The sequence below is a fragment of the Symsagittifera roscoffensis genome, chromosome 6 (assembly GCF_963678635.1).
Source record: "Symsagittifera roscoffensis chromosome 6, txSymRosc1.1, whole genome shotgun sequence".
NCBI lineage: Eukaryota > Metazoa > Xenacoelomorpha > Acoela > Convolutidae > Symsagittifera > Symsagittifera roscoffensis.
The window spans coordinates 15,095,877-15,114,103 of NC_087067.1; the positions used below are offsets into that span (position 1 = coordinate 15,095,877).

The 18,227-nt window shown below is 34.6% G+C and overlaps 2 protein-coding genes across 2 annotated transcripts in view; both read right to left on the reverse strand.

Moving 5' to 3' along the window:
• LOC134848453 (DDB1- and CUL4-associated factor 10-like) overlaps window positions 1–18,227 on the reverse strand; it is a gene marked incomplete at its 5' end in the record, with an annotated part of 67,995 nt that overhangs the window by 34,624 nt on the left and 15,144 nt on the right.
• Window positions 1–18,227, reverse strand: part of LOC134848452 (uncharacterized) — a 51,608-nt gene that overhangs the window by 29,923 nt on the left and 3,458 nt on the right. The window contains exons 2-10 of the mRNA XM_063865917.1: window positions 17,888–18,052; window positions 14,927–15,096; window positions 13,682–13,820; window positions 12,934–13,145; window positions 12,360–12,482; window positions 11,156–11,399; window positions 8,737–8,983; window positions 8,136–8,395; window positions 6,671–6,947 (exon numbers count right to left, since the gene is read on the reverse strand). Coding sequence (XP_063721987.1) covers window positions 6,671–6,947; window positions 8,136–8,395; window positions 8,737–8,983; window positions 11,156–11,399; window positions 12,360–12,482; window positions 12,934–13,145; window positions 13,682–13,820; window positions 14,927–15,096; window positions 17,888–18,004 — 1,789 coding nt within the window. The 5' untranslated portion in view covers window positions 18,005–18,052. The remainder of the gene's footprint in view (window positions 1–6,670; window positions 6,948–8,135; window positions 8,396–8,736; window positions 8,984–11,155; window positions 11,400–12,359; window positions 12,483–12,933; window positions 13,146–13,681; window positions 13,821–14,926; window positions 15,097–17,887; window positions 18,053–18,227) is intronic.

Genomic DNA, 18,227 nt, shown 5'->3' on the forward strand with positions numbered 1-18,227 from the left:
TATATTATTTACGCGGTATGCTTTTTCATGCATTGGCTATATTGTAGCGTTGGTTTCGCAATATCCTAAAAGACCTAAGGGTAATGTTACTTGTTACGGTGTATTGTTGTATACATGTAACGAAATGATGTCTGAATTCGTATTTTTCAAATATTTTATGGATGAAATTGTGATTTTGAAAAACTTATGGATAGGTTTGAATTCAAAGTCTGACATAAAGAGTTGTTGTTTATTTTGATTTTTGTCATGTTGGTGAACTTGTTTTATTGAAAAGTTATATATGTTTCCTGATAGTGGTTTCAGGTGTTTCCGTTGTTGGTTATAAATTGGATAAAATTTTGAAAAGAATGGTGGTTGTTTATTTAATCTTTGAAAAAATGTTAGGGCTGTATTTTTTGTTTTTGTGTACTTATCTTTGATTAGTATTTTACTGTTCAAGATGTTGATTGTTGGTATATATTTCGAGATAAATGGCATTCCAATGATATTGTGTTTAATATCAGTGATATGAAATATTTGTTTAAATGGCTTATTTAAAGTTTTACTTTGCCCCATTGTTCTTGTGGGGAGAAAAAATAATTGAACTTTTCCATAGTTTACTAATGTTGGTCCTTGTGCTGTTGCTAGTTTACTGGTGGTTGCAAGAGGCGTTAATTTTGGGTGTAATGTTTTGATTTCATTCCATGTGGGAATGTTTATTATGTTTGATTCTGCTCCTGAATCAATTAAAAAATCAATTTCAAGATCTGGTGGTTGAAATTCTTGGACTTTCTAAAAGAAATGGTTTTGTCCAAATTTTTTCTTTAGGTTGTTCTTTTTGTACATTTTGATAGATGTGATTTTATTCAAGCATTTTGTTTTGTCATTTTCATTGGGTTTATTTACAGTGTTAATTTCGTTAGTTTCTTCTGCCATTTGTGTAGTATGGATGGGTTCAATATAATAATTGTGAAGGAGTTCCAATCGATTTTCATATATATGTGATGAAAAAGGTTGTTCATATATAATAGGTTCGTAGTCGTTTTCGACTGATATCATATTTATGGAGATAGTGTTTTCTGTATCACTTTCTGTGTCTGATGATCCACAGTTTATTTGATTTAGTTGTAGTTCGTTATTTCCTGTGTCGTCAATACCTAGGAGGTCTGATGTTGTTTCTTCATTTGATTGTAGTTGATTAATATGACTTTGATGTTTGGATGTACTACTTCTGTAGCGATGTTTAGAATTATTATAATGGTTATTATTTCTATGTGGTGATTAAGAATAATTTCTATATCGATTATTATAACTTGAATGTCGATTTTGTGAATTGTTTCGTGATCTGTTTTGACAATTATCGTTAGATCTGTGATAGTTTGATCTGTTATATGAGTTATTTCTTGATCGATTGTTCGGGTAATTCTGATTTCGGTTGTTCGAATAACTTCTATTTCGATTATTTGAATAGTTTCTATTTCTATTATTTGATGAGTTTCGTGATTGATTGTTTGGATAGTATTTATTTCTTATGTTTGATTGGGAACTGGATCTAGAAACAAATTGTGTTGGATTGGAATTTGATCTGGAGTAGTTATTTCGACTATTTGGTCGATTATAATGATTTTGTGAAGAATTTTGTGTATTTCTTCGTTCTGGTGATCTTCCTCTATAACTTGAGTTATATGGTGATTGATTTCTCGTGTAACTGGTGTTGTTCGGAAGTGGTTTTCCTGAACTGTTGTTACTGTACACATTTTTGTTTGGTAGATTTTGATCTTTCTTCATGTATTGATAGAATGATTTATTTGGTTCTTTATATTTTTGAGGTTTGTTGTGGTTATCCTGTTGTTTTTGTCTACATTCAGAAATACTATGTCCGTATCGTCGGCAATAATTACACCATTTTTTGAAAGATGGTTTGCCTTTAAAGTTTGGATGTTTTTCATAATAATTTAGTATTTCAGTGATTTTTTCAACTAGGTCTGTATCTGATTCCTGTATGTTGTTGATATTTGTGGTGTTTGTTTCGATTCGATTAACATATTGTAATTTCAGATTTTCTGTTTCTTCAAGTTTCATTGTAATTTCCGCTTGTTCTAGTTTGTCTACTAGTTTTCGAAAATCTAGATCGGGCTCTCGAATTGAGGAAGGATGGGATGCTCTCTTTTTTATTGCTATTTTTCTTAATTGAGGTGTTAAGGTCATCATTAAAATTTCTGTCATTTTTGTGTTTTTGTAGTCATGTGTATTTAATGAATATGCTTTTCGAACTAGTGTTTCGATACGTACTGCTAATTGTTTGATGGTTTCATTTGGTAATCTGCGAATTTCATTGCATTAAACTCTTTGTTGTTGTTTATTTCTTTCGGAGTCAAACATTTTTGAGAACTCTTGTGTAAATCTTTTCCAATTTGATTTTATTTCTATAGGTAATACTGAAAACCATTTTCGGGCTGCGCCATCTAAGGTTGTTTGTATCAACGCTGTGCGTCGATGTATCCAATTTTGAGGTAGTGGTGTATTAATTGGTTCAGGTCCTATATTTAAAATTAAATTTGCTGTTACTGCGTTTAAATAATCTTCTACAGAATATTCAGGGTCTGTTCCTGTGAATACCATTGGTGGTTTATTTGATGTTATTGATGATCCACCCATAAGGTATGGATTCATTGTCATTTGTAGTGATTCTGCGGCATTTGGCATTTGTGAAAAATTTGAAAGTTGATTTTTTGTTATTTCGTTTTGTTGAAGGTAATGTGGGAGTGGTATTTCACTTTGCATTTGAGTTGGTTGATACGAGTGTGTAATCATTGGGTTTTGTGGCTGAATTGGTTGAAAAGATTGTGTATTAGTTGGGTTTTGCATTTGTATTGGTTGTTGATTTTGTGTATCTGTTGGATGTGGAGAAAAAATTCTATGATATGTATTTGGTTTTTGCACTCCTTGTCCGCGATATTCTTGAGTATATGGTGCAAATATATCTGGTTGTAAATAATCATCATCAGATGATAAGTAATCTGTATGATGAGGTGCTTGTTTTTTATTTTTATTTTGTTGAAAGAATGGGTAATTTTCACTACGATCCTGTAGAGGATGTGAATTAGTTTGAAAATTTACTGAGTTGGTTGTTGTGATTGGGTTATCCCAATATCGAGATCTTATCTGATTATTATTATTTTTTCGTGGGGGATAGTTTGTTTTTGATGAATGTGCGTAATTATAATTGTGTTCTGCAAAAGTGTTTTTTGTGAACGTTCTTCGTGTTTTTGACGGTACTGTCATAGGTCTATATGTTTGATAATCCATATGTGAATATTTTGGAGCAACTGAAGGTTTAACGGTTGATTGTAAGGTTACTTGTGCTAGTGAAGTGTTTGTATTTTTTGGTGTTGTTAAATTTGGACGTATCGGTGAAATACTTTGTTGTGTAGTTGTTGTTGTTTGGACGATTTCTTCATTTATGAAGTGTGATGGTGTTTGAATATCTTGTTGTGTAAGATTCCTAGTTCCATTAAGGTTTTCATTGTGTATGACGGTCGAATGTAAACTCTTATTTCGCGTATCAGGTAAAAATGTATTGTAGTTTAATGGTGTTGCATCAATGGTTAATGGTACTACTCTTACATAATCTCTTTGATAAGAAATTGTACTTATTGCTTGACTTGAGATTGATTGTGGGATATTTATAAACGCATAATGAGACCATTCGGGGTCCCAAACGTAGTCTGACTGTTCTGTGATGGCGGTATCATCGTTTGAATTTTGAGGTCTGAAATTTTTTCTTGCTTGCGAAATTAAATCTATATAATGTGTAAAATAATCTATTATAAACCATGCCAAAATTTTTTCTAAGTCATGTTTTGTGTGTTGTGAAACTTCGTCTTTAGTGAAGTTTTCTTTAATTATATGTAGGAAAGTTGAAAATAGTGTGATTTCTTGTCGTACCCTTATATGTTTGGATGTCTCTGTCGGTGAGACATTTGGGATTTCATTTTCTAATATTGAAAAATAACTATATATTATTGCAAAAACTTCATTAGTAAATATGGAGTTTGCTCTTTGTGAGTTATGATATTGTGCGCTTTTAATATATTCTAAGAATACTTTTGAAAATTCTAAGTCAAGATCGTCTGTTTGAATTACATATTTGCGGTGATTCGGATTTGGTGTACTGAATTCTATGGTGTAGATTCCGTATTGTTGTGTTAAATTACATATATCTTTCAGATAATGATCAATAATTTGTCTTTTGATTTTTACATCTGGGAACTCTGCTTTGCATGGGCTGATTCCGGGTTCAAACAAATTAAGGAGTAAATTCTTGCAAAGATCGTGTTGCCCTCTATTATCGGGTGCATCTACGAGGAAGGGGTAAATATCGTCGTCATCTGGACTATCTTCACTTGGAGTGTGGGTGTGGCTCATTTTTTCGTTTAATGACTGTTAATATGTAACTATCGATGTGTCTAATTGGTTGATTCCAATTATAGAAGTGTACTGGTTTGTGTTTATATTGCTTTTTTATTCTTCTTTTTCCTCTTTTTGATGAATTTGAAGTTGTTTCTGAGTCGGAAAAATATAATTGATCGTGAATGGGACAATTTTTATCAATTGATTCTTTTAATTTATAAAGTTCATCTAAATTGCTGGCTTCTGATTCTGAAAATGCGTTTCTATTTTTTGAAAATCTTTTTCGTGTGATTTGTCTTTGTTTATTTATTATTTTTCGTTTTATTGTTAGTCGTTTTGTTCTAATATATCCAACTGTTTGTGTATGAGGTGTGATTACAAGGTCGTATTTTTTGTTATCTATTTCACAGTTGTGTAAAACAATTGTTTGTTTATTTCCTAGATTTTTGAATGACATAAGGTTTAGGATGAGGGATGCAAAAAGTTGTTAGATGATTTTTACTTTCTTAAACTGTTAGTCCTTACGATTTTTTGGTTAGCTTAACCTGGGTCTATTTGTTCAGGGTTGGAGAGAAAAGTATATCGATTCCGAAGAATGATTTTTTACTTTCTCGTGGCTAGTATAAGCTAAGGTGTTAACTTACTTAATCTTACTTAGGGGTAGTGATTGTGTTCAAGGGTTGGAGAATAGTAAATCGATCCACAAGGTTCAGGTATAATTAGAACGCAAGTAGTTCGTTAGATACTATTTTAAACTTACTAAGATTTATCCTGGGTCTGATAAGAGGAGGGTTCAAGTGAAGGATGAATATCCGAAGTTCTTCACTGTTTATCCTAATTTGAATGGTTAGTTTTGTTGAAAAATTTCTATTAGTCTTGGGTTTTTTGGAAGGGTTGGATAGTGAATCGACGTTTGAGGTCGTTAGACACTTGCTAAGTGGGTGGGGGAGAACAAAATTGTTCTTTTTGATCCCAGGATAGGCCTTGATGATCAGGTTTAAAATTTAGTGAAATAGAAAATTAATTAAGATCCAAGGATAAGCCTTGATGATCTGATTTTAAAATTAAGTGAATTTAAGTTTAAAATGGTTTAAATTTGTTTAAGAAAAAGATTTAGTTTTTTAATGATGTTAGTTAGCTTATGATTGCTGTTATGTTTTAGGTGATGAAGCTGGGACTACAGATGATTTTATGATTACTAACAATTTATTGTCATTCAACTAATTTTTGTTTGATTTTCAATAAATATTTTCCAAACATGTTTTATATAATACTGCAGAATTTAGAAAAACGATCTGAGATCTTTTTATCAATCGTTATTGTATATTAATAATTTTGTTTAGCGCCTGAAATGATCATGAAGATTGACTTCAAGATTTTATGTTTGCAAATGAAAATCTAAATTCATTGCTAATAAAATTCTAAATATAAAAGTTTGTGTTGGCTTTTGCCGTACTATCATATAACTAGATGGTAAGTTTCTACTTTGTCGTATGTCGTCTCTGGTTCGAGGTCTTCTTGCGATTCCGGGTAGTTCTGTTATCGTTCGGAATATTGGCTCTGATCTATTGAGTCGTAGAGACATTTCGATTAAGTTATCGTCGTATAACATTTTGAAAATGTTTTGTCTAAATTCTAATCTATTTTTGGTTAATTCTAAGCTATTAAGGTCTTGTTCGAGACTTATGGTCGCACCAGATGAGTTAGGACCGATGTGGTTAACTCATAGAGTAATTTCGGATAGGGTACACCGTCTGCTCGTCACGCTATCTTATTTTCGGCCGGATAGATTCGTGCAACTTCTTAGTCTAATACCGATCATAATCTTACTCTTATACTATCTAGTCTCAGGTTGTTTAACTAGTCTCTGCTAGGCTCAATAGATCTAGGGTATACTGGTTTGTTGCGGCTGCTGAAGGTCTCTTGGAGAGGCAACTAATTTCTAAGTTAAATTCAAATCTCTCTGGTGCTGAAATTACAAGTAATTTCAGCACTTACAAATAAGTGGGTTGTTAGTTAGATGGATCATGATTGGTTAATATTAAATACTTTACAGTGGTAAAATATCTAATTTATCCAATCATAAAATATAGTTTAGATCAGGTTCCAATATACCTAAGTGCATTCATAAATGCATCAATTTGTATGAATGCACATCTGTAGTTTTTAGAGAGTTTTGAGACTTTTCCTGAAAACTTCAGCAAGACCTATTTAAAAGTTTTCACTACAATCATTACTCTTAAAAAGCATAATACAAAAAAAAAACAAATCAGCTCACCTGAATACTCTCCCTCCCCTTCTCCCATCCACATATTCATCTTATAGTTCATGAGATAGTGCATGATGGCCAACTCTCTCTTTTGACCTTTGCCCTCTAGAGTCCGCAGAATATGGACTATCAATTGGGCATAGTCACTTCTGGCTACTAATCTGCCAGCTAACACTGACATCTTGGACGCTATGTTAGTCAGTAGACCATACTCTATGTCTTCCAAATCCACTCCGCTTAACTCCAGGAGTTCTTCAAGTGCAACCAGTACAGTATCTTCATCTACCTATTGCAATCAAACAATTCAAGCAAATGATCAATATCGCACGGAAATCAATCAGTGAAACCAATACACTACTTCTTTCCATAAGTGTCTTAAAAAAAGGTTTTACTAGTCACTATCACACCCGTGACAGTTCGCAAAACCCTGTTGTTTTTACTGGCAGCATATCCCAATTACCCGCTCCGCAAACACTAGCCAGAACACGACAAAAAAGCAGCTCTATAAAGAAGTGTAATAAGAATAAGTAGAAATGAGCCTCGAATTAGTAAACATTCGGCTCCATTTCGGATTCCTTTAGGTCCTCCTTGTTTCAGCCCAACTGTGTGCTACCAATTTTTTTCACATTTTTTCACGATTGCGCAGATAACTTGGCCAAATATTATGAGCACGAGCTTCTAAGTTCCATATATCGTCAAATATTGCTCTCGGGATTTTGCTGTTTCCAAACGATTAACTCCAACATCGACTTTTGTTTCGAAATTAACTACAGCAAACCATGTTGTAAATACTGTGGTTGCGCTTTTGTTGTGTAGTAAAAAAAAGTAGATATCTATCTATGAACCATGATTTCAGTTGCATGTGTGTTATCCGAATGCTTTTCGGCCAGATCTGACAAGCGCTATGACATCTGTACAGACGAATATTTTTATATCCGTATTAGGTAATGGCATGGAATTCATAGACAAAATGAATAAAGCCAGTGAGAGCAGACCTCTTGTTGTACAACCTGTTCCAGTCTACGTTTGCTTGACGCCTGATTTTTAAACTCAACGTATGTGAGGCGGCCTTGAAGATTCAAGAGCAGCCATCGCTTAGTACTCTTAGAAAGGGAGATGCTAATACGTTTTCAAAAATCGCTCAAAGGCTACCTGAGTCGAAGGCGACGGCTGTCTAATGCGACAAGTAGCGTTTTGTGACAGGGTTTCCTTAATTGAAACCATCATTTATTTTGGTATCGAATTCACTTTTTAAAGCTGTTAAAATTGATCGTGCTTGCCTGGCCCCATTCCGAGTTAAGTGTGTGTTTTCGACCAATTTTGCTATGGGAGACAACCACAAAGGAGTTCTGCGCCCAAAAACAGAAATCAAAAATCAAACCAAAAAAACTCCGTTCATTGACACATAAAAACCAGAGCTTAATTTGGTCAAAATTTTGCACCCAATATGTCCGAGTAAACTTCGCCAACTGACATTGAGAGCTATCTTGGGCGGCATCTTTTGTGTTATGTTGTGTCTACTATCTGGTTCAATCACTGCATTGTGGTACACCCTTCCACCAGCCTTTTTAGACTGACTCTTCTTCTTCGCACTGATTTGATTACTGCTACTAGAGCCATTTGCAAGTGTCTTGTTGCTGCTGCTGTTTGTGTTGTGCTTGTTTCGACTTAGTCTTCTAGTCTCCATGTCAATTATGTGGTCTTTGACGTCAGCGCCACAGTGGAACTTTTTACCTGAAAAAAAAGTACAATACATTATTTCAATACTAAAATAATAACCAATTAACAAAAGTGATATTTTCAATATTTCATTTTTAGATGTCGTTGTCCCCGATTAACTTTACAGAATTATCTTTTAAAACTCAAGAAAAAAGTTTTGTGTGATACACTTTGATAGCATTTTTTATCACATAATCTGACCATTTCTTACATCCAACACATTTCAAAACTTTTTTTGACAAATTTTTACTCTGCTTTTTCATCGAACACACTTCAAAAGTTTCATTTTAGACAAATTTTTGCTCACATCTACACTTTTTTATCTTGATTCATTTTTAACAAATTTTAGAACTCACCTATATTTTTCATCTCTTTTAAGTCTTTTTCACTAACTGTCAGCATCACATTATCTCCCAATGAGTAATTTAGAGACAAGAAGTGGTCCATAAGCAGCAGTTTCTTCAGCTGTGATCTGTACAGTGTCTCCGGGGGAGTGTCGTCTCTCACTTCTGGACTGAGGTACTGCTGGTGCGGCTGTTCCCCATAGCAGCGCACGATCCAGCCCACTTTCACACTGCTGCACATCACGTCCAGCACTTTAGCCTGAAAGGACTTTCACAAATTACACAGAGGCGAAACGGTACTTCGCAAAAACAAGTGAAAGCGGTAATAAGGAGCTCCAAAACAGACAAAAAATGCTGATATATGCTTTTAAAAAAATCAACTTAACAATAAAAGACACAAAAACTAGGGGATTCGAACTCAAAATTACCGTTCAAAAATCACTTGCCTCAAAAATTTGCCATGACGCTTTGGTTTCTACAAGTTTCCCGCATACTTTTTCTTAAACATCAGGCAGCAAAGAATACGCTTATTAAAGTGGCTATAGCTGGATACGATGCTTAGTTTTAAAATAACTGATATATGCTCGCAAGCTCGACAGAGGAAAAACTTGAAACTATTCAACTAATAACCATTAATGGCGGGTACCTTCGTATTGGCTCCTCGTTTGGTAATTCGAATGGCCAACAAAGAGGCGAAGCTGCCTCTGTGTTGCCTTTAGTAACATTTCGTTAAGTAAGAGAACCTGATTTTAGTAACATTTTAAGAAATCCATTTTTGGCCGAACATTCCCAATTTCTCTAAAATCGTCTTGGATTTTTCTAAAATCGTCTCCAATATACACTAACTTCAAGAGAAGAGAGCAGGCAAAAACAATAATAACAAGGATAGCCGGTTACTGTGCAAGTAGCACAGAATTTTCCGACCATGGTCTTTAGAAAACTACGGTTTGAATTTTTTTTTTCAAATTAGTGGTTTTTTCTGCCGTTTGTTAGTATAATACTTTCGTAAAAAATGAGTAGAAATTTTTTTTTTCAAAAATTTTTGCAGAAAATATTCGTAATTTTTGATTCTCAAAAAGAAACTAAAAACTCCATAAAACTAGTTTTACTTGCTCAAAATTAAGTTTTAAGATCTTAAATTAGGCATTTCAGCTGTTGACAGCCTGCTAGCTTGCTTTCTTCGCTCGAATTAAGACGAAAAAATGAAAAAAATCAATGTGGTTCGAATCACGACTGAAAGGGCTTTAATATGATATATCACTCAGCACAGTCCAATGATTATTTGTGGTACCTGATTTTGCGTGGAAAACAAAAAACATGAAACACCTCCGAATAAAAAGTTCCTCCCCATTTTTCAATTGGTCGGAACAATAAGAAGATTGAGGTTTGTGCGATTCGCAGAGAATCTAGAAAAGACTATCAGGCCTGTTTAAGTATATATAGTACGTTTGTACTATTTTCCTACATTCTAGACTGCGTTAGTATTTTGCTTAGCGAAGCTCATTTTTTTGCTACCCAAGGCCATTTTTGTGCCTAGAACTATATGGCCTTACAACTCATGATTAACAGTTTTTTTGATAAAAGTAACCCAAATTGAGAAAACTGGATCAATAGGTAAAATTTTTGTTTCGCTGAGAAATCTGACAAATGAATACCATTTTTAAAATTAGAAATTGGTAATGTTTTTCACTGTTTGATAGTGGTGCTTGCCTTCCTTTCAAAAAGTGAAATGAACTGAACTTAGAAAGAGATCAAAAGTCAAACCGCGAAAAAGTAAAATTGTGCCTGAACAAATTTAAAGATTTTTCCTGAAATTTTAAGAAATCGAGTTGGTAAAATTACAACAACATAAAAAGCAAATTGTGTTTCGGCCGGATATTTTAAATGCTAACATGCTCAAAATATGTCTGTTGCAACAGAAAGGCACAGTAGATGAATGAATCCATGAAAATTTTGAGTTCTGTTTGGCACAGTAGATGAGTGAAAATTTTGAGTTGTTCAAATTGTTGACAATTTAGCGCGAATACGGTTTTGTTTAGGAGCGAATTCAAGAAAAGTAGAAAACTTGCTGAGTTCATCAATTGTTCAGAAAAAATATGACGCCGCGCTGGGGAACATTTGTTTGTTTAACAAGCGCCATCAATTAAAATAGCCCTTTGAATTGAATTACTCGTAGGTGATTGCGACAGCTTAACAAATCTTTTTCGACACAGTTGAACAACTTTCTTTTTTTTTGACACGGTTGTACTTCGGCTTTTCTGTGCTGCCCAATGAGTCATGTGAACAAATTTATTTCCGGGAAAAATCTAGTATCCGATTGCACTCTCAAGGGTAATAAGAGCCAATCAAATGTGGAAAAACTTCCAATAATTTGAACTTTTTTTGCCGCTTTTTATTTCTCACCTTTAATTTCTTTAGTAATATAACTCACCTTTTGCCTCTTTTTATTTCTGCTGTTTGGATTCTCTGAGTTGTGATTGTAATTCATAGATGCCAACACACACGTCGAGTGGCTAATCAGTTCAGGTGTGTTTGTCAACAGTAACTGTTGGGAGGGGTAGAAGAAAGAGCGGTGGAAGTAACTGTCTCGGCTCACTCGGTCGTGTACGTCTACACTAAGTCTACGCAAGATGCTCTCTTTCACATCATAGACGAAACCAGTCCGCAATTCGAACCTATGTCCAACAAAAAAATTTTGGGTCTTTTATGCTAGACGGCCCGAAATTATCAATTTGTTTATTTAGCTCTTCTTACACAAAAATCTAGATACATTTTCAACCATCAGATTCGAGTATTATGATCAATTTTTCGAAAAACGAAAACAAGCATTTTTGGGCAGTGTAAAACAGAAAAGACCCATTCTTTTTTTTTACTATTGTTGCTGTTAGTAACATGCTAGGGAAATGATTATAGTTTTTTTCGCCTGAGCCGTTCTCGTATCCAGGCTCATAGACTTCGCCCAGTACAAAGCTTCATTGTGCTTGCGCTGAGCTTATAAATAAGGTTGAAAAAAATCACTCAAGCGCCATTTATTCAATGGAAACTTATACAGAGGCGAAGCTGCGCTTCGCAAACACTAGCGGAAACACGACAAAAAGAAGCTTTATTAAGTGCAAAAAGAAGAAGTACGCCTCGAATTAGTAAAAATCTACATCACCGATTCGATCTGCGACCTAAAGATTAAGAGACTCACGCACTAACCACTCAGCCAAGGACGCTTAATAAATCAAAAACACTAACCACGCATAAAGCAGAGAACTGATGCTAAGAAATTTCCATGCTAGACCGTGATAATAGCAAAAGTGCCACCAAACAATTGAAAAGTTTTATTTGCGAATTAGGTTAGAAAAAAGAAGGTTCATACTAATACACTAATTTTTGCAGGCTTGCTAGTGTAAAGAGCTTTATAATTAATATCAAAACAAAATATAAACAAGAACAGCTCGTTGCTGAGCAAGCAGCACAAAAAGTTCCGATCACAGAAGTTCCGACCAGATGTTCCGACTGCAAAAAGTTCCGCCCTCTGAACTTTGCAAAAAAATCGGAATAAAAACTAAGAGGACTACTAAAAATAACCGAAAAAGTTAGCGTCATCAAAAATTTCCTCCGACCATCGATATAAAATTTGAACTGACCTGACAATATTGTGGACAGCTTCAATTTCTCCCAGATGATAATCGTACACACAAAATGCACCTTCTGTGAACCTCACAGGTGCTGTGAAGCGACACGAGGGCACGGCGTACAGTCTCAGCTGCCTGCAATTAAGGATATCTTATATTTTAGGAATAACAATGCATCTATTTCATTTTAGAAAGAAAGAAAGATAATTTACTTCTACAAAATCAAACCACATTTAACTCAACAAGCATCATTTAGATCATTAAATTTAATTCAAATGAACTGGGAAATTTCGATAAATTTCTTCCAATCGGATTAAAGCATTTATCATCATCTGCCGATGCAAAACTTGATCCAAGAAAACTTTATCCTTTGCTGGAACTATCGTAGCGAATTCTCAACAAATTTTATCCCTCATGAATATCATGATGCTTTCATTACTAAGAAAAAATATGCAATTCTAAAAAAAATCATTTTTGTGGGGTTAATTCCTTTCTCTTCTGAATTTCAGAACTGAATTGATGTTAGAATTATAATTGCACTGAATTGGAACTATATTAATTATTTCCCTGAATTTCACATCCCTACCTATTAGCCAACAGCGCCACATCAAACTCGATGCTAACTGCCTTCACAAATCCTCTCTGCGTTTGGGTACTATGCGCTGGAACCTGATGACTTCTCACTCCACTCTCCCCCTCCCCTTTGCCATTTGATGATGACAATGATGATTCTGAAGGTATAGTGGCAACTCTTCGCACAGCATCGCCCGGCATTAGCGCCCGGTCAACCAGGTGCAACTGCAGTAAAAAAAATACAATTAACCGACTAATTTGAGCTTATGCAAAGATTGATTATTGTAACGTATCCTCACACGTCTCGCAATTAATGATGGGCGCTTTTATGTAAAAAAATAACCCAATTTGAGAAAACTGAATCTAAAGGTAAATTTCTTATTCCGCTGGGGCATCTATAAAATAAAATCCAATTTCGAAACTAGAAGTCGATCTACACTTTACACTTTTGCTGTTCGATAAAGGAGTTTGCTTTCCTTTTAACAAAGTAAATGAACTGAACTTTAAAAAAAAGTCAAACCGCGAAAAAATCAAATTTGAGCGTGAACACTTTTTTCATGCAAAAAAAAAATCATCACGACCTATACAAGAGCCTCCACTACGTTTATCGACTCTTCCTTAAAAACAAACAAAAATCATTAAAACCTATATCAGTGAAAGCCACTTGTTTTTTACACTTAAAACTCGTCTGATCCCTATGAAGTGAATGAATTACATTTAGCCATAACAAAAACAAAAAAAAACTCAATTTTCAAGATCACCTTGTTCTCAGGTACCACTTGTTCTTCTTTGGCCTTCTTGCTGCCCCCTCCTCCCGCTCGACCGTTGTGTCTGTGGTGGGTGTCTCCCCCGGCCAAGAAGGGAGTGTTGAACCATGCCACTCTCGCATAGCCTTCTTCTACCCTATAACAATCACACAACACTTCGATTAGAGGTAAGCGAACCACAACGTTAATATCTCAGTTATCGGTCCGAAGAGCGTTCGCCGAAAAAAGAAACGTTTTTTTTTGTTCAAAAACTTCGCAAAGATCAAAACATTCGAAATGTCTGACCTAAAAATCGACGAAACTACTCAAAAAACCTCCCCACTCACTTTTCTTGTGCACGGGTCACTGGTCAGAAAATGCAGCGCAAGTAAACGCTCCAATTAAAGATATATTTGTTTGCAAAATCAAAACTTTTTCTTGAACTTTTTACAAATTCTTTTTGCAAAAAAACTGTGATCCCAACTTTCAGAATTACCGAATGGATTTAATGTGATTGAGAAAACTGATATTTCTAAGCCATCCAAAAAAACGTCTTCTGAATTCATCAATTAATTAAAGACTCAAGGCGTTTCAATTAAATAGGTTGAATTACAATTCCCCTCCAAGTAAAAAATGAACTAACAATGTTGACTCAAAATATCGGATCAATTGAGCAATCTCCCAATTGAGAGTTTATTTTATATGAGTTTCGAGGAAAAATTTAAAAAAAAAAAGAATTTTTTTTTGGAAATTTTTATTTGCGCGACCATGGCCTCATCGAACAAAGCGACTTACCAGGGTTGCTGCTCTAGTCTTATATCTGAATATCAAAGACTGCTCTCCGCGGCACATTAAAATTGCTTTTTTTCCATTTAGGACAAAAAAGGGCTTTATGCGACCCAAGTCACCTTAGTTTTATTGATTCTTTTTTCACTCTGAATGCAATTTTTGAGCTTTGATATTGTAAATTTTGGCGTTCCACTATCGTTGAAGAAACTGATTTATGATTTCATATCATTCAAACTATTTTGAAGCGGTTATAAACATGTCTCAAGTACCTATTGAGCTATCCCCCCCCCACGCGCGAGAGGGGGGGAGAGATTACTCAATTGATCCAAAATATCTATCCTAAACTGATTCAATTGTTTGGATTTCAAAAACTTCGTTGAAACTTAAGCGATGGGTTAGAAACTTGACACAGGAAAAATTAAACACGCAATGTCAGAAATACATAATAACGCAATAATTACTACTACTACGACCCTGTCCTTTTCTTTCTCTTTCTCTTTCGATTCCTTTCTTTTCATTTTGCTCTCATTATTTTTCCCATCCCCACCGTCGCCATTGTCTTCACCATCGTCTTCTTCAGCTTCCACTTCTTCGTCGCTGTCTTCTTCATCTTCTGAAGATGAAGTTTCTTCGTCAAATGCCTGGAACATAGATGAGCATTTTGATTAACTTAAGATCAGCTGATTGTTAACAAGTTACGCACCTTCTTTAAAAAAAACAGTTAAAAAACTGCTCACATCATTTCAATCAGCAAAGCAAGCTAGCAGACAGAAAAGGAAGCAAAAGAAACCAGGTCGAAATTTCTTTTTGAAAAATGTTGAAAAAAAATCAAAACAACAAAATTTCCAAGTGCTTGTCTTGAATAATGTTCAGTTTGAGGAAAACAGTTTAAAACAATCGCCAGCGTTTGAACATTATGTAGAAACGATTACCAAGTGGCAAAAAGACCAGAATTGGGTAAAACCTGTTCAGTCGAAAACAAAAATGTTGTCATAAAAACGTTGAGCTATAAAGTAATGTTAATCTACACAGAAGCGAAGCAGAGATTCGCATCACTTGCAATAGAACTCAAGTAGGGAGACGCCCATTGATCCGAAATTTGAAAAATGACATTAGAAATTATAATCACAAAACAATTTCGAACAGTAGTTTTTTTAAATCTTGCAACCCAAACTAGCTGAAAATTTTTTAAAAAATCAATCCATCTCTACCCTAAAGGCGACCCAAAGTAACTCAGCTGATAAAACATGAGTCGAAACCATCTAGGCCGAATAAAACTTTTCAGCGAAAAAAAATTAAATAAGAAAAATACAAAGTCAAGCCTATTAATTTTACAGATTTGAGGATTAAATCAAAAACACTTGCTTCCAAGATGATAATTGGTGACAGCACCAGTAAATTCACCGATTTGGCAACTAAGCCAAGAAAAGGTAAACAGACAAATGAAAGTCCGATAATTCAAATTTTTTCGGAAAAAAAACCATTTCATACACATTCTGAAAAAATGAGGTCAGGCCGGGACTCGAACCCGACCTTATGGTACAAAGGTAACCGCATTAGCTCTAGGCCAAGTCGGAAGGATCCTCGAAGTTGCTAAGGTTCACTAATTAAGCAACTTCACAATTTCTTACTCTGTTGCTTACTGTATTACCTGTAAAATTGTTAACGGGAAAATTTTTAGTCCCCGGTTACAAGACACTTGTAAAAACTTTGATCCCTTTGTAAAACACAGACAAAACAAGGATAGCCGGTTATTTTGCAAAGAGCACAGGATGCTCCAACCATAGTCTTAAAACATACAAAAAAAAATTTCTTCAAATTAGTGTCGTTTTTTTCTGTGTGGTGTGATGGTAAACTCTGACCGAAAAATAAAAATTAGTTATATTCGACAGTCATATTCAAACAGTTCAATTAGAAAAAAATTTCTGTAGAAAAATGACACAATAGAAATAAATATTTTTTTGCAGAAGTTTTTTGAATTTTTGACTCCCAAAATGGCGCTTGAAAAATTCAAAAATTAAATTTACTCGATAACACTAAATTTGCACAGCTTAAATTAAGCATAAAAAAGCTATTGCAAGCCTGCAAAACTTATTAGCTCGAAATTCGTTTTTTTTCGCGACACTGAGAAAGTTTTTTCAAATTTGTTAAAAGCCGTTCAAACTACGACTGAAAGGGCTTTGATACCGATGATTATTTGTGATACCTGAGTTTAAGCGGAAAAAAAAAGAAAAAAAAACACCGGCATTCAAAGTTCCTTCACAATTTTCAAATGGTCGGAACACGAATTTGGCCACTTAACCGATATAACATAACAATAGAGGCCGAATAAAGCTTTCGAGCAAAAAAAAGGGAAAGTAACAACACAGAGGCAAAGCTGCGCTTGTCAAACATTTGCGAGAACACGACCAAAAGCAGCTCTTTCAAGTGAAATTAAAAAAGTAGAAATGGGCCACGTATTAGCAAAAACTCGGCTACGTGTCGGATTCCATTCTGCGACCTAGCAATCTAACCACTCAGCCTAAGCATAAAGCCAAATTATGTATAAATTATGCATTTCAAAAAATTGCTAAATACACTGAGCTCGAAAATTTCTGAAATCGCGCTTTTTATCATTGTACTGCTGTTTAATACAAAAAACTTTTTTCGGTTCATTTAATGAATTAAAAATGCACCATCTGTGTTAAGTTTTTACTTATCAAATGATAAAGCACATATGACAATATACTGCTACCGCAGACTACCGATTCAAAAGTGCCACAAAAAGTAGCACTTTTATTAGCGACTTAAGTTGAGAAAAAACTTTCAGTTACAATGAAATTGCTTACAGAAAATGAAAACTCCGCAATTAGGCAACTGAGTCTAGGCTAAAAATCTAAAAAAGGCAAGAAAATTCCACTTTTATAAAGGCTCTGGCCGAATTCAACCATATGGCCATCGCCATCCCCAGGTGTGGTCGTTACCTCAAGGCTAAGTGTGCCGGCGAAGCTGAGGAATTTGAATTTATTACAAATCAAGCTATAAAATGATTCAAGTGATTTTGTTAAACAAGTTGATGAACTGAAAAAAAAATGATGTAGTCACGCTTCATAAAGTTTGCTAGATGCAAACGTAAAACTTAATTGAATATCTTGATTGAATGCAAAAACTCAAAAAACCGCAATCTGTTATTAAGAAAAGGATATATAAAATTTTCCTATCATGCTTTCTTCTATTTAAAAAATGAGCATGAAGTTTGACAGTTTTGGATATTTCTATTTTTCTTTTTAAATTTCAAGGTTATTTAAATAAAACCTTAGCATGTTTTATGTGCTGAAATTGATCTGGAACACGCAGAGGAACAGTCGCTTCTTGAAAAGAATGTCGGAAAAACGACTGAGTTTTATCTGAGCAGCTGTTGTTTAAAAAGTCCATTCATCTAACTGCGCTTGCCTGTGTGACTACACCGAATCGGACTGAAGATCCACTTTGTTCACACACTATGTCTTCACTACCCAGCCATCGTCGCCCAGTCACACCCCCACCGCCACCTCCAACCACGCCCAACATAGTCGAACAGAACTGTTAGAGAACAGTTGCTTTCGTATCTTTCTTCACCTAAATAGAAAAAAAACAGTTTTTCTGTCTATTTCAGTTTGTATTGCCTTGAAACAAAACTTGGTTAGCTCAATTATATTATATTTAAACCATAAAAACCAAGTTAAAATATACAAATTTTTTAGGATTGAGAAACGCTAAAATCAATTTTATTACTAAATCATTTGCTGCACTG